Source organism: Psammomys obesus, unplaced genomic scaffold (assembly GCF_907164565.1).
Source record: "Psammomys obesus unplaced genomic scaffold, mPsaObe1.curated_primary_1811, whole genome shotgun sequence".
Taxonomy (NCBI): Eukaryota; Metazoa; Chordata; class Mammalia; order Rodentia; family Muridae; genus Psammomys; species Psammomys obesus.
Window position 1 is genome coordinate 12,907,084 of NW_026596256.1, and position 20,934 is coordinate 12,928,017.

General features: G+C 41.6%; 1 protein-coding gene and 1 pseudogene across 2 annotated transcripts; one reads left to right on the forward strand and one right to left on the reverse strand.

Moving 5' to 3' along the window:
* Positions 1–3,117: 3,117 nt before the first annotated feature.
* Positions 3,118–3,386, forward strand: LOC129668799 (60S ribosomal protein L38-like; annotated as a pseudogene).
* A 3,045-nt stretch (positions 3,387–6,431) lies between these two features.
* Positions 6,432–19,486, reverse strand: CUNH3orf33 (chromosome unknown C3orf33 homolog). Of its 2 annotated transcripts, none has more exons than XM_055596705.1 (5): positions 19,356–19,486; positions 18,827–18,886; positions 16,624–16,771; positions 13,450–13,607; positions 6,432–7,274 (listed from the first exon to the last, which is right to left on the reverse strand). In XM_055596705.1, the coding sequence occupies exons 1-5, from the start codon at positions 19,467–19,469 to the stop codon at positions 6,873–6,875; spliced, it is 882 nt and encodes a 293-aa protein (XP_055452680.1). In that variant the 5' UTR covers positions 19,470–19,486; the 3' UTR covers positions 6,432–6,872. The 2 variants fall into 2 exon arrangements, with proteins under 2 accessions (XP_055452680.1, XP_055452679.1); XM_055596704.1 differs by having other exon boundaries at positions 13,450–13,610.
* Between the last annotated feature and the right edge of the window lie 1,448 nt (positions 19,487–20,934).

Below are 20,934 nucleotides of genomic sequence, written 5' to 3' on the forward strand. Positions count from 1 at the left end.
GGAAGGAAGGAAGGAAGGAAGGAAGGAAGGAAGGAAGGAAGGAAGGAGAGCTATTGATCAGCCCTCTCCAAAAGGCTGTGCTAGAAATGAGCTCTTCTATAGTGACCTGCAATGTGATGCTTCTTAGGCACGCCTGTAGTCTAGGCCTGTAGTCTAGGCCTGTAGTCTAGGCCTGCAGTCTAGGCCTGTAGTCTAGGCCTGTAGTCTAGGCCTGTAGTCTTGGCTCTTAGGCAGGTGAAGGCAGGAGAATACTCTGATTCTGGGAGTTCAGCAGCAAACTCTGCAACTCAACAAGATCCTGAAGGAAAAAGAATGGGAAGACATTGTTTTTGCCTTGTAGACACATCAAATGTATTTTTAACAAGAAAATTAATAAAATGGTATACATCTTGGCTATCGGCAATGTACTTTCTTATGCCAGATCATGAACCCAAAGATAGCCTGGATTACATTCATACCTATGTCAGGGGTTAGAGAATGAAGGAAGAGCTCTACCCGGGCATTCTAAGGAGAAACCTTAACCTTTTAGGATCCTCCACTCAGGCAAAGCCAGGTTGTGTGCTTTCAACACACACACACACACATACACACACACATACACAAGAATTTTAGGACTAGTCAGTATGAAGCAGAGCTGTGGTTTTATTTAAAATAGAAAGGTACTCAAGAAAAGACAGAAGCACAGGAAGCTTCTCAGGGCTGCAGCTTGTTGCTGACCATTTTACCAGATTTAAAACAACAAGCAGGAAACAGACTCTAAGGCAATGCTTCTCAACATTCTGATGCTCCACCCTCTAATACAATTCCTCCTGTTGTGGTGACCCCCAACCATAAAATTGCTACTTCATAACTGTAATTTTACTACTGTTATGAATCATAATGTAAGTATTTTTGGAAACAGGTTTGTCAAAGGGGTTGTGACCCACAGGTTGAGAACTACTACTACAAGAGGATCCTGATTATGGGTTCTGAATACCGGTAAACCTAGAATTTGGGAGGCAAAGGAAAGATTATGAGTTTGAAGCTAGTCTGGCTTACATAATGAGACCCAGTCTCTAAAACATTACATCAAAATGCCACATAAACATTAGCAGAAGAACACCCTCAACATCCACAGTCTCTACAGACACTGTGGAAGATTCACCCTACCAGAAGGACTTCTGTGTAAGCCCCAAGATGGTCCTAAGACTGAGTGATCCCAGGCCTTTCTTTTTCCCAAGTTCAGATTTGTATTGCAAAGGGGTAATGTATTCTTCTGTGACCAGTACTATTGGTTCCTTTTTTTTCCTTCTTTCCTTCCTTCCTTCCTTTTTCACTTCTTACTTTTTGTGTATTTATTTTGTTTTGTCTTTTTTTTTTTCTTTTGTCTTTTTGTTTTCAGACAGTCTTGATAAAGCAGGATAGACAAATTCAAGTTAAATCATGGGAAGTGAAAGTTGCTCCTCACCCCACTCTGGTTGAAGCTGCTTCACCAGCAGGGAGGCAAGAACTTCAACACAGTAAATTGCTTAAGGCCTTGCTCCAGTTCCAGATTAAAATTTTACCTAAAACAACAACAACAAAAACCCTTGTGCAACGCCAGTAGCTTCCAGTTTGACTTTATCAAACTATAATTCTAAGGCACCTCTAGAGCCACCCTAAAATCTCATTTATTTAAAAGGGATAGAAAATAGGGATAACGGTCTCTTATCAACCTTTGAGATATAACCCGGGAGCCATCAAAATAGTATATATAGTTAATGCTAAGGCATTTAACTGTATTCTCCCTTGAAGAATCCATACTCACACTTGGGTAGGTCTTATTCTTTCCATGTGCGTCTCCATCTTAACCCCTGTGCTTTGATTTTGACCCCTGTAACCTGCATGAAAGAAGGACAGAACTGACTCCCACAGATTGTCCTCTAACCTCCATGCAAGCACTATGGTCTCTCTCTCTCAAACACATGTGCGCGCGTGTGTACACACACACTAAATCAGTTTTTAAAAGAAGGAAAAGACCATCAAGACAATAAGGAGCCTGTTGTCTGTCTTCCTTGTCTGGCTGTTGTGCAGGAAAAAGTGTTTTGCAGCCAAGGGGTGACAACTGTGGATCATATATATGTGCATAGTTTTCCCTCTTCATTTCTCTTTCACCTTGTTCACCATTAGTCATATTAAGGCTGATGTCGTTGCCAGTATTTCAGGCTAGTCCTGCTGGTGCATGCCTGTAATCGTTCACTCAGGAGGTGGAGGCAGGAGAACCGGAAGTCCAGAGTCATTCTAAGCTGTGTAGCAAGTTCCAGGCCAGACTGGACTGCATGAGCTCCTGTCTCAAAAGTCAAGCAAACAACTGGACATGGTGATCTCTCCCCAGGTTCTAGCAATCAGAACAGGTTAGGTCCAGCCACTCATCTTCAATATGCGCAACAAAGAACTGAACAATGTGAAAGGCAGAGATGCGGTTTTTCCAGTGCAGCCACATTGTACAAAATAAAGGAGCCTAATGACCCAAGTGTGTCTTGGGAGCACTGATAGGAACTTTTTTCTTCTTTAGTTATTTTTGAGACAGGGTCTCTCTACATAGCCCTGGCTACCCAGGTATTTACCTTATAGACCAAGCTGACCTTGACCTCAGAGAAATGCCTGCCTCTGCTTCTGCCAGGATCAAAAAAAGCATGGGCCACAACACCCAGCAGGAGCATTTGGGTTAAACTGAGGACAAGAGATATGTGTAATTAAACAGTCCCAGTCAAGGTGTGTTCCCACTGGATATTGCTTCAGCTGTCTCAGGGTGCTCCACAGTGGTTCTTATAGATTGAGAGAACAAAGTGGTCTTCAGGAGATGATTTGTCTGCTACAGGGTCCGCACAATCATGCATAATTGCCATCATGTGGCTAGGTGGGGGAGGGGCAATCTTTCCCTAGAGGTTTTTCTCTATTTGGAATCCAAGATAACTACAGACTTAGAACAATGACTTCTCTCTATCCCTTCTGCCTTAAAGGTGGATGAGATGAGTAAGACAAGCACTCCTTGAATGATTAACGTAATGACTTGAAAAGTTAAGCAGATGACCCAACATAAGAAGACAGACACAGGAGTGTTTCGGGTGCGGCCGCCAGCGCCGAGCACCTGTCACCATGCCTCGGAAAATGGAGGAAATAAAGGACTTTCTGCTCACAGCCCGATGAAAGGATGCCAAATCTGTGAAGATCAAGAAGAACAAGGATAATGTGAAGTTCAAGGTTCGCTGCAGCAGGTACCTCTACGCCCTGGTCATCACAGACAAGGAGAAGGCAGAGAAGCTGAAGCAGTCCCTGGCCCCTGGTTTGGCAGTGAAGGAGCTGAAATGAACCAGTCCTTTGCATTTAACTATTAAAAATTCTGGAAAGTAAAAAAAAAAAAAAAAAAAAAAAAAAAAGACAGACACAAAATGAGGGAGAGGAAAGACTTTTAATAAAGCATTGTGTTTTCTGTGATTCCAAGAGAGAACTCAGTGCTTTTAGCAAAAAGCACCTGCTGCAGCGAACCTTGAACTTCACATTATCCTTGTTCTTCTTGATCATCAAGTGATTGTTTCAGCCACACCTTCAAGAGCTGCCATCCTCAAGGCATCTGCGAAATGCTTGCAGTGGTTGGTGCTAGCTTATGGGCAGTCCAGCTGACTGTTTGTAGAGATCTTTACACCAGGAAGCCATAATGTGGAATGTGTCAAATCACCCTCTTCTCCAACATTTTTACTTATCTATAGGAAAATAAGCACTAAAAGGGATACTTCCAATAAGAATTATAAGACTGGGACTGGAAAGATGGCTCAGCAGTTAAGAACACATAACTGTTCTTGCAGAGTTTGGTTCATAGTACCCATGTTGGACAGCTCATAACTGCCCATAGTTCCATCCTTAGGAGAATTTGATGGCTCCGTGGACACCCCACACATTCACATAGTCACACATAGACAGATACACATAAATATAACTTAAAATAGTAATAACTAACTTTAATAAGTAGAAATAATATTGATTTTGAATGTTTAGTGTTTTGTAGGAATGCTCAGCACCTGCCTAACACCCTAGGGGAGATAGGTCCATTTAGTCTGCCTCAGAATGAATATCTGCAGACCTGCTATCAGAAAATGTGGGCCAAAGGAGGTCAGAGACTCACCCTCTTGTTTCTGCATTTTTCATTTTGCTGTTGTTTTGTTTTTAATTTTTTTCACCTTAAAATACTGAGCACGCCCAGGAAGCACATTTGCAGATGTCGTGTTTTGAGTCATGGCAGAAACAAGTGGTACAAAGGCAAAGAAACTGGGATTTGCTCAGAAGTCTGGGCTAATCAGGACTTTCTCCAAATAGCCTTTTTATATCGAGGCCCAGAGACAAAAATCCAACTTGTCTGAGGTTCTCCAGCATATCTTGCTCTTGGGCCACCAGACAAACTAATCTGTGATATAGACCAGTGGTGGGGCCAATAAAGTAGATGTGGACCCAGAAGATAAATGCCAGCAAACGGACTTTCTTCACCAGAGATCACAAGACCTTCAAGGGGTTACTACCAGGTACAAAACGAGAAGTCAGCCAACGGAGTCCATTTAGGGGTCTTCCTGCTCATTTGTCCGTGATCTCCCTGTATCAAGGGGAGGCTAGCCGGGTGACAGAAAAACCTGAAAAGCCTCACCTTCACATGGCACAGCTCCAAGGACAACGGTGCGGTGGCTAACATGTCGGAGGCCCCCGAATCAAACATGCCAAAATAGGAAAGAATAAAACGCAAGCACTTAACCGCTAACTTCTCTGTCAAAACAAGACGAAAGTTATTGCAGGAAATAAAAACTAAAAGGTAAAGATGCAAAACCACATTCACACACACTCTTTGGAATCTTGGTGAAAAGTAATAGTGGTTAAGTTCTTCAGGCACAAAAGTCTCTTCTTACGTTTTAACAAGGAGTCGCTCAGCTGCACTACATGCACAGCACAGACTCTGTGGTGGTTTGACTTGAGAATGACTCCCACAGGCTCATCTGTTTTAATACTTGGGCCAAGTTGGTGGAACTGTTGGAAGTTTTAAGAGGTGTTGCTTTGTTAGAGGAAGTGTGTCACGGGGGGCAGAAGGGGGGCTTTGTGGTTTCAAAAACCCATTCCACGCCATTCCCATTTAGCTCTCTACCTTGGGCTTGTGGACCAAGATGTGAGCTCCCAGCTACTGTTCCAGATCCACAACTAGCCTGCCTGATGCCGTGCTCCCCACCATGATGTTCATGAGAGATAACCACTCAGAAGCTGCACCCCAAATTAAATGGATTCTTTTCTAAGTTAACTTGGTCATGGGTATATATTGTCAAAGCAATAGAAAAGTAACCAAGATGGACTCCTAAAGTATGCATTCTAACTGAAGCCAATTCTCTGGACCGGTAGGTCTGACTTCTCTTGGTACCACAATTTGTTTGTTTGTTTGTTTGTTTAAATCCTTCTTGGCCAGGCATGGTAGCACTTAGGAGGCAGAGGCAGGAAGATCTCTATGAGTTCAAAGCTAGCTGGGTCTACACAGTGAGTTCCAGGCCAGTGAGAGTTATATAATGAGATCTTCAAAAAACACAAGACAAAACAACAACAAAAACAAAACAAAAACATTTTTATATAGATTGTTGAAGATGTTAGTTGTTCTAGTTGGCGACATGAGCCTGGAAGAGTGGGGCCTAAAAATGAATCAGACTCAAGTCCCATGCAATTGCCAACTTTATTCAGAGCATCAGACAACTTATGCTCTGAGGGTTAAGAAAAGTCACCTGAGTGATGTTTACAAACACAAGAACAAGTCAAATGTGGCAAAGCATGTTTTCCATAGAGAACAAATAACAATAGACAACTGTAATGAATAATCTGAAATAAACTCACTCCTATTTGCTATACCTTGGAGGGGCACAAAAGCACATTCCAGGAACAATTCCATGTTTTTGAAGAAACTGAGGTCACAAAACTCTTGTACATACAGAAAAGTGGTTTTGGGGTGTTTTGCTTTTGTTGTTTCTGGTTGTTAGAAAAAGTCTCTATTAATTATCCCAAACTGGTCTTGAATTCACTATGAACCAAGGACAACCTTGAAACTCTTCCTCTAGCCTCTACTTACCGAGTGTGCCACCACTCGGTTTGTAAAGTTAGTACAAACTAACTTTCCTATCAAGACAGTTTGTGCACGCATGCTGGAAAGCAGGGCAGTTCAAGAACTGGTGACAGCAGGAGCTCGGTGATGTCCTGAAGATCTTTTCTTTCTGTCCTCTCTGCTGCCATCCTCATCTCTGTCTTACGGGTAATCCTCTCTTCTAACAACAGGGTGAAATTAGCTGTATTTATTACCAAAAATGGTGCCCATACCTTTTGAATCACTGTCCCAAACTCATTAATAGCTAGAAAGATGCTGGGTGAGAAAGCATGACTTCAGAAAAGAAATATTTTTTAAAATTCCTTTATTATAAAGTTGATAACATTAAAAAACCAATATTAAATACGGCTGCCCCAAATAACTAATGTAACAGTCAATACTTCAACTTTCTCTTCAGACATTAGCACTTCAGGGCTGGCAATGTAGCTCAGTAGTCCTGAGTGCCTGGGCCCTGAGTTCAGTCCCTGGCACTAGGGAACAGGGAGGAAGAAGGACAAAGCAAAACATCAGTTCTATATATACACATCCTTCTCCCAGAGACCTTTTTACAGTGTGTCATTTTTACATTGATAATAAGTCGTTCAAATGGATTCCGATGTTAACAATGGTTTTGTCAAGTACCACTAGACTGAAAGTTTGGTCACCTGAAGAAATTTCCGTTTTCACTCAATGAAAAGTGGTCATGCAGTTACGCTTTTCACTGTTTAAGAGGTCATCTCTAGACTTCGCAGATGCTTCATCCTTTTTTCCTAAAGTGTAAGCGGCTCACAAGTTCTCTGAGTTTCAAAACTAAAGAGTAGTTGCCCATGCTGTCCTTCCAGCTTCCACAAGCCCTCTGAAACCTGTCATAATAACTCTCTTTGGTCAAGTTGAAATCTGGTCTGGCTGTTTTTAAATAATTGTCCTTTTTCCATCGCTCTCTCCAGGAATCTTTGAATTTTACAAAATAACTTGCTTTTTCAGATTCTTCCTTCCATATTCCTTCTCCTTTTTTTAAGGCTTTCAATTCAGCCTTAAGTAGGTTTCGGTGGATTTTCCAGTGGGTTTTGGAGTCATTATTTAGGCCTTTAACAAGAATGGTTTTCCCCAAGCCTCTTCTCAAAATCTCCTCATTCAGATTCACATTAAAATATCCACCCTTGAATAGAAAGGAGGAAAGTGATTAATTAAGGAGTGATTATTGTACCATAATATCTTATTTACCTTAGAATTCAGCAGTTTTATCTTTTTAGAGAACATTAAAAACATGTGTGTGTGGAATGTAACCCAAAGGTCTTCAGGTTTGTTTGGTGGCACATGTTTGTAATCCTAGCATTTGTGAGGCTGAAGCATGAGGATTACTCACTCCAGACCAGACTGAACTACAAAAAGAGATACTGTTGTGTAACAACAATAAAACAGAGATACCCAGCATCCATGCAAAAAGCGAGGTGTGGCAGTTTAGGCTCCTAATCCGAGCACTGGGGAGGCAGAGACAGGTGAATCCCTGGCTGTCACTGACTAGCTGATCTCTAGAAAGAGAAGAGAAGGTGCAGGGTAATGGAAGAAGATAACTCCGTTGGCCTCTGCACATGCACACAAAAGTGTCAACATATGTATACACATATGAACCCCCAACACACATGCAAAATAAGGAACAAAACGGACAAACAAAGCAACAACAAAAAGAGCCTAACTCAGCTACTGCTAAATTGAAAGATTTTATTTTTTGTTAAAATATACTCATGCAAGCCGTGCTCACCTGATTCTCATTGATCTCTAACCCAAAGAAGCATTGAAATGACTAAGTATAAAAGGTGCTATTTACTCTCTTGGCTGTGCAGAGAGGAAATAGGGCACAAGATTTGCACAATGAGAGCCCACAGCAAAAGAAAGTAAAGTAAAAACTATTTAAGTAAGTTGTAATGAACTGAACAGCACTGAGTTAAAAAGTCCCAGGGCTTGGAGGCTCTGACAGGTGGGCCTTTTTGTTTGTATTTCATTTTGTTTTGTTGTTTAAATGTATATGCCTGTGCATCACTCTCATGCCTAGCACCTACAAAGGTCAGAAGAAGGAATCAGATACCTTGGAACTAGAGTTACAGTGATGAGCCTCTATTTGATGGCTGGGTCCTCCACAAGAGCAGCCATCACTCTTAACTGTTGAGCAATTTCTCCAACCCCAGATACGTATATTTTAAAATTACCTATTCCAAATAATCTTTGAATCTTTACCTTGAAACTTTCATTTCTGGAACATTCCACTTATAATGAAGTCAGGAAATGATTCCCACCTCCCTTAGGAATTAATAGGAATAAAGCAGATCCTGTTTTAATCCAACAAAACTAATTAAAACCAAGTATCGGTAGCTCCATTTTAAAGTCAGTCACAGGGCTGGAGAGATGGCTCAGCAGCTTCAGAGTGCTTGTTGATCTTTCAGAGTACTGGTGTTCGACTCCTAACACCCACATAGGGCAGCTTAGAACTATCTATAACTTCAGCTCCAGGAAATTCAACACCCTCTTCTGGTTTCTGTGAACACTATGCACTGCATACGCGTACACACATGTACACACATACACCCATACATAGAAACAAATCTCAAGAAAGACAAAAAGCAAGCACTTGCAGCACAATTGTGTGACCTGGAATTTGATCCTAGCACCCACGTGACAAGCCAGGTGTTCTGCAAATGCTTATAATTCCAACACAGAAAGATTCTAGCAGGCCCCTCCATGTGCATACAAGTGCACAGACACACACACTCTCAAGCACACACATGCACAAACACATGCACACTCACACATTCACATATACATTTTTACAAAGTAAATCACAATTAATGTGAAATCAATCTAGGAATGTCAAAATTCCAGGCTTAAACAAGGAAATATTTTCTAAGATTTTATAAATCAAAGTAATCTTTATACAAAAGGCTTTGAGACAAAATTAAAGGTAAAACATTATTTCTCTGGGTACAGTAAGTTTTGGTTCATGGTGACAGGAGAGTTATGGAAGGTTTATTATATTTGTCTCAGTTTAAAACATTTCACAAGCTCATTTCCTTGAGCCAAGCCAAACAACTAAATTTCAGTCTCATACGTTGGTAGATTCAAGCAGGAGAACTAACTGGATCGTACTATGTGCACAGCGCAGCGTGCGGACAAAGAAAACAATGTAAGGACGTAGAGTGAGGGTGGGCTCTGAGCTAGGGGGAACTGCCTTTGGTTCATCTAGACAAGGCAATTATCGTCCCTTACAGTCCGCCCTGTAAACGAGGACAGCGAGCCCAGAGGGCGGTTTTCGGTATACATGAAGTGACATGAGCATGGCATTTACTTTTACAGCTTCTGAGTGTGAACACACAGGATATTGGAGCAGATGGAACAGCATTTGCCTTCAGAAAACATCCTGTTCTTTGTAGCTTCCAGTTGCCAAGCTACACTTCCAATTGACTTATAGTAACAATGTGATAATATACTCATATATATGTAACTGTATAGGATTAATCCTTTATTTAGAAATGGCCAAAATCATTAATAATTTGAAAGTTTTCCTCCTTTCTTTGTAACTTTCTATCTTCTTATTTATTTATTTACTATTTATTTATTTATTTATTTTTCTGAGACATGGTTTCTCTGTGTAGCCCTGGCTGTCCTGGGACTTGCTCTGTAGACCAGACTGGCCTTAAACTCCTGCCTCCACCTTCAGAGTGCTGGGATTAAAGGCATAAGCCACCATTGCCTGGCTATTTTTATTATTTTTAATCAATAAATATTTGTATTTTATGTGTATGAGTGTTTGCTTGCATGTATGTATATGCACCTCATGTGTGCCTGCTGCCCTCATGGTCCAGAGGAGCACACTGGATCCCTAGAACCTCAGCTACAGACCTTTGCAAGTTGCCGTGTGGGTGCTGGGAACCAAACCTAAGTCTTCTATGAGAGCTGTAAGTGTTCTTAACCACTGATCCATCCCTCCAGCCCTGTCTTTTATTTAATTTTAAAAATATTTATTTTATTGCTTTGATTTATGTATATGTAATTGTGCCTGCGGAGCCTGGGTAGTTTAATCACCTAGAGCTGGAGTTACAGGTGCCTGTCAGCTGCTTGATGTGGGTGCTAGGAATCAAACCCATGTCCTTTGCAAGAGCAATATGAGCTCTTAAATACTGAGCTATCTCTCCAGCCATCTCCAGGCCTTAGTTTTGTTTTGTTTTGTTTTTGCTTCATTTTTCTTTTTTAAATTTTTATCTTTACATTAATTACATTTTATTTGCTTTGTATCTCAGCTGTAGCACCCCCCCACACACACACTCATTCCCTCCTAATCCCACCCTTCCTCCTTCATCTCCTCCCATGCCCCTTTCCAAGTCCACTGAGAGGGAGGTTCTCCTCCCCTTCCATCTGACCCTAACCTATCAGGTCTCATCAGGACTGGCTGCATTGTCTTCTTCTGTGACCAGCAAGGCTGCTCCTCCTTTGTGTGGGGGGGGGGGAGGTCAAAGAGCCCACCATTGAGTCCATGTCAGAAATAGTCCCTGTTCCCTTTACTAGGGAACCCACTTGAAGACTGAGCTGCCATGGGCTATGTCCAAGAAGGGGTTCTAGGTTATCTCCATGCATGGTCCTTGGTTGGAGAATCAGTCTCAGAAAAGACCCCTGTGCCCAGATATACAGGCCTTAGTTTTTAATTTTTAAAATTATGTGTACGTGTGTGTCTATGTGCTTGAGTACAGTGTGTTGCAGAATATTTGATCACACTGTGAACCCTGAGAATATGTACTGGAAAACCTCTTTCTAGTTGTATTATATCTCAGCCCTAACACACACCTTTAACGCAAGAGCTTTCTGTTTATTGTAAACAAGTAGTTGTAGGGCGCATGCCTAGCACACAGTTTGAACCCAGGAGCCTTCTGTAAGCAAAAGCTAAGTAGAGCTAATCATAGGGCAAGAGGCAGATCGAGCAACCAGCTGACAAGGAGTGACCATCAGCAAACACAGAGAAAAAGGACAAAGTTGAAGGGTAGTTAAGACAGTGTGGGGAAAGGGAAAGCTCTTTCCCTTCTGGGATGTCAGCTGAGTAGGAAGGTCAGCTGGATGCTTTCTCTGTCTCTCTGCTATCAAGCTTTCACCCCCAATATCTGGCTCCTAAGTCTTCATTGGTAAAGTCAAACCTTTGGGATTTTCTATTTTTACAACAACAGCAGTGCCCACAGAGACCAGAAGGGGGTATGAGATCCTGTGAACTGGAGTTACAAGTACTTCTGAGCTGCCTAAAGTAGGTGCTAAGAATTGAACCTAGGTCCTCTGGAAAAACAACAAGAATATTAATTGCTTGAGCCACCTTTCCAGCCCCTTTAGATATCCTATTTGACTGAAATAAACATCCATAAACTTTTACAATAAAATTTATATATGAAACACCTTGTTCTTTGCACATAATCGTGATCAGCAGTTTGAAAAGTTCATTATATATTAAAAAATGCCAACTAAATAAGTGTTTACCTATGAATATCTGATTTTTGACAAAGAAGCCAAAACCATTCAATGGAAAAAAAGACAGCATCTTCAACAAATGGTGCTGGTCCAACTGGATGTTTACATGCAGAAAAATGAAAATAGACCCATATTTATCACCCTGCACAAAACTAAAGTCCAAGTGGATCAAAGACCTCAATATGAGAGCAGTGGTAAGAAGAAAAAGTAGGGAAAAACCTAGAACTCATTGGCACAGGAGACAAGTTCCTGAATAGAACACCATCAGCACAGGCTGTAAGAGCAACAATCAATAAATGCGACCTCATGAAACTGAAAAGCTTCTGTAAAGCAAAGGACGTGGTTGTCAGAACAAAACGACAGCCTACAGATTGGGAAAAGATCTTCACCAACCTAACATCTGTCAGAGGGCTGATATCTGGAATATATAAAGAATTAAAGAAGTTAAAAGGCAATAATTCAAGTAACCCAATTAAAAAATGGGGTATGGAGCTAAACAGAGAATTCTCTGTAGAAGAATATAGAATGGCAGAGAAACACTTAAAGAAATGCTCAACATCCTTAGCCATCAGAGAAATGCAAATCAAAACGACCCTGAGATTTCACCTTATACCCATCAGAATGGCTAAGATCAAAAACTCAAGTGACAACACATGCTGGAAAGGTTGTGGAGAAAGGGAAACCCTCCTCCATTGCTAGTGGGACTGTAAACTTGTACAACCACTTTGGAAATCAAACTGGAGCTTTCCCAGACAACCAGGAATAGTGTTTCCTCAAGGGCCAACTATACCACTCCTAGGCATATATCCAAAAGATGCTCAAGTACACAAGGACATTTGCTCAACCATGTTTGTAGGAGCTTTATTCATAATAGCCAGAACCTGGAAACAACCCAGATGTCCCTCAGTGGAGGAATGGATACAGAAATTGAGGTACATTTACACAATGGAATACTACTCAGCAATTAAAAACAAGGAAATCATTAATTTTGCAGGCAAATGGTGGGATCTAGAAAAAAATCATCCTGAGTGAGGTATCCCAGGAGCAGAAAGAAGGTACACACACGGTACACACTCACTTATAAGTGGGTACTAGACCTATAAGATAGGATAAGCATATTAAAATCTGTACACCTAAAGAAGATAAACAAGAAAGAGGACCAGGGGTAAGATGATCAATACTCACCTAGAAAGACAAATGGGATGGACATTGGAAGTAGGAAAAAACAAGTAACAGGACAGGAGCCTACCGCAGAGGGCATCTGAAAGACTCTACCTAGCAGTGTATCAAAGCAGATGCTGAGACTCATAACCAAACCTTTGGCAGAGTGCAGGGTCATGTGAAAGAAGGGGGAGTTAATATGATCTAGAGGGGACAGGAACGTCACAAGGTCCAAATATATCAAGGCACTGGGGTCTTCTATGAGACTGTTTCTCCAACCAAGGACCATGCATGGATATAACCTATAACCCCTGCTCGGACATAGCCCATGGTAGCTCAGTATCCAAGTGGTTTCCCTAGTAAGGGGCACAAGAATTATTTCTAACATGAACTCAATGACTGGCTCATTGAGCTTCCCTCCCCCACCCCGAGTAAGGAGCAGCCTTGTTTGGCCACAGTAAGGACACTGCAGCCAGTCCTGAAGATACCTGATAAGCTAGGGTCAGATGGAAGGGAAGGAGGACCTCCCCTATCAGTGGACTCGAAGGGGGCAGGGAGGAGAAGAGGGAGGGAGGGGGGATTGGGAGAGAAAGAGGGCGGGGCCTAAGCTGGGATACGAGTGTTTACTTAAATTAAGACTAAAACATGATCAGTTATTTCTTCACACTACCTACCTTTTTCACTAAAAGGTAGCAAAAGAGTGTCGAATTCTCCTTTCCAAGAAGCTGGAACCATAGTAGCTGGGAAGGTTTTAGCTCTTTCTGTAACCACACCTTGCCGGTTTCAGTGAGTTCTACTCCAGCCAGCTTAACCAGCAAAACCCCACGGGGTTCTTCTAAGAAAGTAGAAAGCAACTTAGCCTCCACAAAGCAAATTCCAAAGTCATTTGCCTCCAAGCCCCTAACACACAGAGCAATGCTTTGTGCTTATTTATAAATACTCATGCTTTAAACTTAGGACCACTTATTTTTATTAAATTTATTAAACTTTCTTTTAAGAAATACAAGTATAAGCCAGATGCGATAGCTTTTAATCCCAACACTCAGGAAGCAGAGGTAGCTGGATCTTTGTGAGTTCAAGGTCAGCTTGGTCTACCTAAGGAGTTCAGGTCAGCCAGGACTTCCCTATGCTAAAACAAACAGAAAAAGAAAAAAACAAACACATAACCAAAAAAAAGAAAAAAGATCAACAAAAAACTCCTCAATATAAGTGTAGAACAGTATAATTCTAAAACCCATCTGATCGAGTTCCATACCTGAAAAGATTTAGCCAAGTTCACCTTTTCTAACTTCCCAGAGCTGTTTCTACACATATATGAATAGTGTAGCTTAATAATATGGTTACTGTTTAAGTAGAACTGCAGAAATTGCTTTCTTTTTTCAATGAACTTGTTAACTACTTTTTGTTGTTGTTCTTTATGAGACTGAGTTTCTTTGTGTAGCCCTGGCTGTCCTGGATCTAGCTTTGTAGACCACGCTGGCCTCAGACTCACAGAGATCCCAAGTGCTGGGGTTAAGGGTATGTACCAGCACTGCCCAGCTGTCAACTACTTCTTAGGGAGAACAGCTTCCCACCCAAACAAAGTCTGGCCATCTCAATTTCATGATCGTGTGTGTACATATATGCCGCAAGCGTGAGGGCGGTCAGAGAAGCCAAAAGGAAGCATCGGATTCATGGAGTCAGAGTTACAGGCAGCTGTGAGCCTTCCAACACGGGTGCTGGAAACCAAACTCAGGTCTTCTGCAACAGCAGAACACTCTCTTAACCACTGAGCCATAGGCAAACGATTACATTATATATATATATATATACACACACATTATATATATATATATACATATATAAAATATATATATATACACATATATAAACATTTTGAACTGCCTTCCATACAAGATTTTACCAATTTATAATCATAACATAATATGAAGATATATTTACTCAAATCCTTGAAAATACTTTATCAGCTTAACTTTAATAATGATTTAATTTATTTATTAACTAATTATTTTTTTCAGGGGACAGGCTCACGCTTGCCCAGGCTGGTCAAGTGACTTTCTACCTCTTTGTAAAACTGTGAATACCACACTGACTAGCTTAGGATTTTATTTTAGAAAAATGTTTATAGCTTTCCATAAAGGGGTTAAAAAATTAATGTCTTAAAAGAAAGGAAGGAAAGAAGAAAGGAAGGGAAGGAAAGAAGAAGGGAGGGAGGGATAGAAGAAAGGAGGTGGGGAGAGAGTGTAGTGGAAGTTTCTCTGTCTTTAAAAGCTCAGTTCGGTTAGTAAACACGTTTTTATTTTAATTCCAGGTGTGGGATATGGGACTGATTCAGACAGTCCACAGCAGCAAACTATTTGCCTCATGCAAGCTTTGAGAGGAGCTCTTTGCCAGCTGCAGATAGTTTAAATCTGAGGACTCTGGAAAGGGAATAAATGTCAGAGCCAGGAGAGTGTCGAGGGAGTTTTGAGAAAGAAGGCAGCTGTTGCTCCCTGTTGCTGTCGATGTAGCTTGAGAAGAAGTTGGAGATATCTTGAACTGAAGATTGGAGCCCAAGGAGCCCAATGACCCTAAGCAGCAGGAAGTAGCCATAAGAAGCCTATGTCCCTTCTCCCCACTAACCTTTCTCCCCTACCTGGTGTTGGGGTGTTGGAAGGGATTGGGGTGGAGACGGGAGGTAGAGGCATAAGAAACCCAAATAAAATAAACATAAAAAGTAAGGCAACAAAGGAGGGATGGGAAAGTGAAGGAGGTGAGGAAGAAATAAGAAGGGAAAGAAGGAAAGGGAGAAGAGAGAAAGAGAGAGGTCTGGTGAGATGGCTCAGTGGGTGTTATAGTGTGAATATAAATGTCCTACATAGGCTCGTGAATTTCAACACTTGCTATCCAGCCGCTGGTGTAATTTGGCAAGGTTATGGAGCTTTTAGGAGGTAGAAGCTTACAGGAGGAAGTACATCACTATTTGGGCATTGAAGTGGTATAAACTTCCTGTTTCCTCTCTACCTCTTGAGTGCTAATATAATGTGCCCAGCCAGCTCATGCTGATAGCCATTTTCTGGCATAACAGTCTTGATAGCTGTGTTATGATATAATAGTCATGATAGCCATGTTATGACAAAATAGTACTGGGAATTGATCCCGGGTCTTCTGGAAGAGCAATAAGTACTCTAAACCACTAAGTCTTCTCTCCAGCCCCCTTCAATAAATCTTGCATAGAAACATTTTTAAAAGTCCAGTCCATGTTAAATGGGACAATACAGAGAAGCTAGAAGGAAGGAAAGAATAACATGGCTCTAGTAGGTTAGGCTAAGAGTACTCTGTCAAAAAGGTAGGATGTGGGTTTTACATATAAACACAGCATCAGGGAAAGGAGAAAGTGTGTCAAATGAGGGAACAAATATGGACAGCTGGAAAATCAGAGAATGACACAAAGTGATACTGTCTCAGTGATAAATACGATCACTAATCTAAGTTATGACATAATGTTGACATAATAGTGAAGGTGGATGTTATGACATAATAGTGATAATAACCATGTTATGACATTGTGGATTTGGTAGGTATATTATGACATAATAACATACAACTTTGTTTTGACATAATAGTCATGATAGTTTCGTGATGGCATAATAGTCGTAGGCATGTTATAATATTGTGACTGTGTTAAAACATAATAAGTGTCATGGCCATGTATGCCATAATGTTATCCCATAATAATGATAGCCATGTTATGATATAATAGTCATGATAGCCAGGTTATGACACAGTAGGTATGATAGCTGTATTATAGCATAATAGTTATTAAAGATTACCATTTTAAAATTTTACAATTCTCACATCTTACTTACGTTTCCACGAAGATATAAGAGGTAAACTAATGGGGATATGTTCAATTTCTAGACCACATTCAGTTATCCGGTGTAATCGGCCACGAAGCTTAACTTTCTTTCTTATAAATTCTACTGGAATATCTGAAGAGGTCGTAAATTTGGATGTCTGTTGATTTACAAAGAAAAAGTTACACTTTTCCCTTAAGAATAAAAAGTGAAGATATCTAAGCATTTAACAAGAAGACACAGCCACTGAAAAGTTTCAACTTGGTTCTTAATTTGATATTAATGCTTTAATAGTTAATCAAAAGTGTTTCTGGCGTCTAGGGAGATGGCTCAGCAGTTAAGGGCATTTGATGTCCTTGCAGTGGATGTGGGTTCGGCTTCAAGCACCGAGTTCCTGACAGCCTCTTCTGTTGGGACAGATGCACGCAGACATGCACATGAAAATAGTAGATAACTTCAGACGTTTAGAGAGTTAAAGCTTACTACTCATGCATTTCTACTTCAAGCTAGTAGACAGGAGACAGACGGTAAGTGTAACTCCTAAGCAAGGCTGTGTCAAATTAAATTAGACTAACTGGCCAGACTTATTTCATTTTTTAAAATCACTTAGGAGACAAAGCAAATCTTTACAAAGAGAAAAAGGGGGCAGGCCAACGTTGGAGGAAAACTTCCTGGGTGCTTCCCCCTAAACTCCTGGGTGCTCAGGGTTCGTAGCTGTTTTATGCAACAAGTGTCACACATCATGGCTAGCACGGACCCTTACGTAGCACTGGACTTGCTTCTTTTACCAGGAAAGAGCATTTGAGGCTCTGGCATATTTTCCCTGCAAGGGAGAATAGCTTTATCTAAACGTTGGGGAAATTTCCCAGTCATCAAACTAGGACTTCATATTTTTAAATCTCTATTTAGTATGAGTGTGTGTGTGTGTGTGTGTGTGTGTGTGTGTGTACATATGACACTGAACATGTGGAGATCAGAGGACAACTTTGTGGAATACGTTCTCTCCTTCCACCTTCACATGGGTTCTGGGCATCGAACTGAGGTCTCCAAGGCTTGTGCAAGAGCCTTTCCCCACTGAGCCATCTCAAAGCCCCAGAACATACTTTTAACTTGGATCCAGAAGGACTGGTCTGGATTTTGTTTGTTTGTGTGGACATATATAAAGTACTTATGTAAATGCTTGTATTTTCAGATAGTCATCATTGTGAACACTGTTAATGATAACCAAGTTAAACCAGAAAGTGGTAACCTTTCAGATAAATAGGTAATTCTATAACCTGACAGTTCAGGCTCAATTACTTAAAAACAGCCACACCAGAATTTCAATCTAAATATAATAGTTTATTTGTAAAATACCTGAGAAACAGTTTTGCCTACAAGACAAGATTTCCTCAGTGCCAACAACTCCCCACCCACGCTAGGAAACTAGACAAAAATCCAAGTTTGTTTGTTTTTCATTGTTGTTTTTAGTATGATCTATCTCCCTCTAGCCCAAGCCAGGATGACCTGGAACCAGTAGTCCAGGCTGGCCATGAACATGTAGCAATCCTGCCTCGGCTTTCCAAGTTGCCAGGAATACAGGTGTGAGTCACCACACCCAATTAAATCCTAGTTTGCTTTCATTATAAAACTGAGATCTGTGTACTGAAAGCTAGACATCTCGTGGGATTGCAGTCATGTGATTAGAGATGACAGCAATTGAGGACATACTGGCATAAATGGGTAAATAAATTTTTTAAGTTATTAACCGGCATGCTTTTTCTTTACTCCAGCTCATTACAATATTTTTATTGTTTGGGCTAGTGGTTCAACAGAAGCCAGGAAAATAACTCAGACCTAATCAGAATGTTATTCAGTTGTTATTGTTTCTAATAAGCAGTAGACACTATATTTTTAAAAAATGAACCAAAAACACTTGAGATATTCTAGAGTGTCTAAAATGCAAATTTTGTGACTACACTATCTTAACAACTAAATCTTTTATGGGATCATTTATGTCTAAAAAGTATGATTATGCTAATAGTGTGTAGAATTAACTATAAATTTCTTCATTTTATGACCCTAAAACACATTCACAGCTCTAAATCTTAACCAAGATCTTAAAAATGTTTACTATTTCTAAAATAGAACTTAAAACCTTCCAGTACGAATACAAGCTGCCTGGAACAAGAAGAAATAAGCCAGGTCTCTGCTGCCTCTGCTGCTTTTGACTCACCAGTCTAACACTTCTTATTAGCAATATCATCCCCGCTATGGCCATTCCAGTGCTGATGTTCTGCAGAAAGAGATTTAACAGTTACTTCTCGTCAATTATCATTTATAATAATCAGCGTACTAACTTAAAAGGAAGGAGCCTGTCTTCATGACCACTAACAGGCCAAACAGCACAGATGGACAGACCTGACTGGGGATCATTAGTTCAGTGGTAAGCGCTAGAACGCTAACCTAAGTTCGAACCCCAGTCCTCGAAAACCCCACCAAGGCTCTGTCAAGGCCTCGGGGCTTTTCCGTGCTTCCTGGGTCTCCAGCCCGCCATAGTGACTGAGGAGCTACGCCTGGGTGGCCCCTGTGGTGTCCCCAGCCCCGCGCCAGCCTGGGTAGTGAAGCAGGCCCGGTTGCCGCCGCCACGGCCGGGGACGCGCCATGGCCGCCCTGGCCACGCCCTGGCCCGCTGCCCTTCCGCCCCTGCGGTCCCCCTGCCGCGACACCCCGCTCTGGCCAGCCCACCCCGCCGGCCGGGGCACCTGGACAAGGCGCAGGTGGCTGTCCGCCCACTGCGACACCCGCGTCACCACGTTGGCTTCCCCTCGGTCGGGACCCGGCGCCTGGGCCCCGAGGCTCGCCGGCGGCCGCGCCATGTTCCCAGTCCAGCGGGCCCCGCGGGTTCCTCTCGCGGACGCCAGGGGGCGCTGCGCGGCCGAGGGTCCCCTCCCTGCTCCTCCCCTCCCCGCCCCTCCCCTCCGCGGCGGCTGCAGCCAGAGAGCGAGTGCTACCGTGGCGTGGCACCAACCCAGCCAGGGCAACTGAACAACACTCAAAACAACACAAAAAAATGGAGTAACATGTTAAGAAAATATTAGGATAAAGTGAATAAATAAGTGAAAAAAAGAAAATATTAGGAAAAGTGAGAGAACACACGTGAGTCTCTTATTCTTGCTGTTTGAGAGCAAACCTAAAACATACCAGGCGGTGCTCCACTCCTTTTTTTTTTTTTTTTTTTTTTTTTAAGATTTATTTATTGTATACACAGTGTTCTGCCTACATGGGATCCCACTATAGATGGTTGGGGAGCCACCCTGTGGTTGCTGAGAATTGAACTCAGGCCTTCTAGGAGAGCAGCCAGTGCTCTTAACCTCTGAGCCCTCTCTCCAACCCTCCTTGTTTCTTTAAAAGGATGGCCTCAACATACTGATCCTTCACCTCAGCTATTCCTATGCAGAGGACACTGGTGTGTTTCATTGTGCCTGGCTTTTAAGCATTTTTAATGTAAAAAAAAAAAAAAGGAAAGAGATATGGAGATATACTTATCTGTTAAGCCAAATCATGTATTAGATAATAAATTTAACTTTGGCCTTTCCTGTTGTGCCTCGTGATTTGCAAATATCTTCTTCTGTGGGGCTGCTGAGCCTGATAGTGGAGGCTTTGAGTCTCTGAGCATCAGCTTGACCCCCAGAGGGCTAAGATGGATCTGCTAATGGGCATTAAGACTACGCACAGGTGTGGGGCAGCATTCCTGGCTGCGCTGTTCCGTGCTTTTTCACACTTTGGTGTGTGCCAGTGTTGTTCATGACTTCAAGGTTGCACAACTTTAAAAAAAAAATAAAAATGACACCTGGGGTTGTCCAAGCCACTCCCAAACGCTACAGTTGGCGTTAGAAGTATTGGAAGTTGAGGGGCAATGCTCGCCTTTAATCCCAGCACTCGGGAGGCAGAGGCAGGCAAATCTCTGGTCTACAGAGCAAGTTTCAGGATGGCCAAGGCTACACAAAGAAACCTTGTCTTGAAAAACAAAACAATTAAAAAAAACTAAGGGCTGGAAGTCTTGGTACTGTTGTTTAACTCTGCATATTCAGTATATTATCGTCTCTACTTCAGTGTGTTTAAAATGCTACAGTGGAACTTTCCTAACATGTGGGGCCTTGGGCTAGATCTCTAGCACTTCAAAAATATAAAAATAAAAAAAATAAAAATAAAAAAACTTACCTCATGGTAATCAAATATATGTTGTGAATTGGAGTCCCGCCCCACCCATTTTTATGAATGACATGGGCATATCAAACTCACTGGTGAAGTCTGCTTAGATGATGTGCACACACAGGTACA

Excerpts from the sequence above, each read along its gene's own strand:
- CUNH3orf33 (XM_055596704.1), bottom strand. The coding sequence starts at position 19,469 with ATGGCGCGGCCGCCGGCGAGCCTCGGGGCCCAGGCGCCGGGTCCCGAC. Across the intron at positions 18,887-19,355 it reads GCCACCTGCGCCTTGTCCAG|AACATCAGCACTGGAATGGC; the intron begins GTGCCCCGGCCG and ends CTCTTTCTGCAG. Across the intron at positions 7,275-13,449 it reads GCTACCTTTTAGTGAAAAAG|GGTGGATATTTTAATGTGAA; the intron begins GTAGGTAGTGTG and ends TTTCTATTCAAG.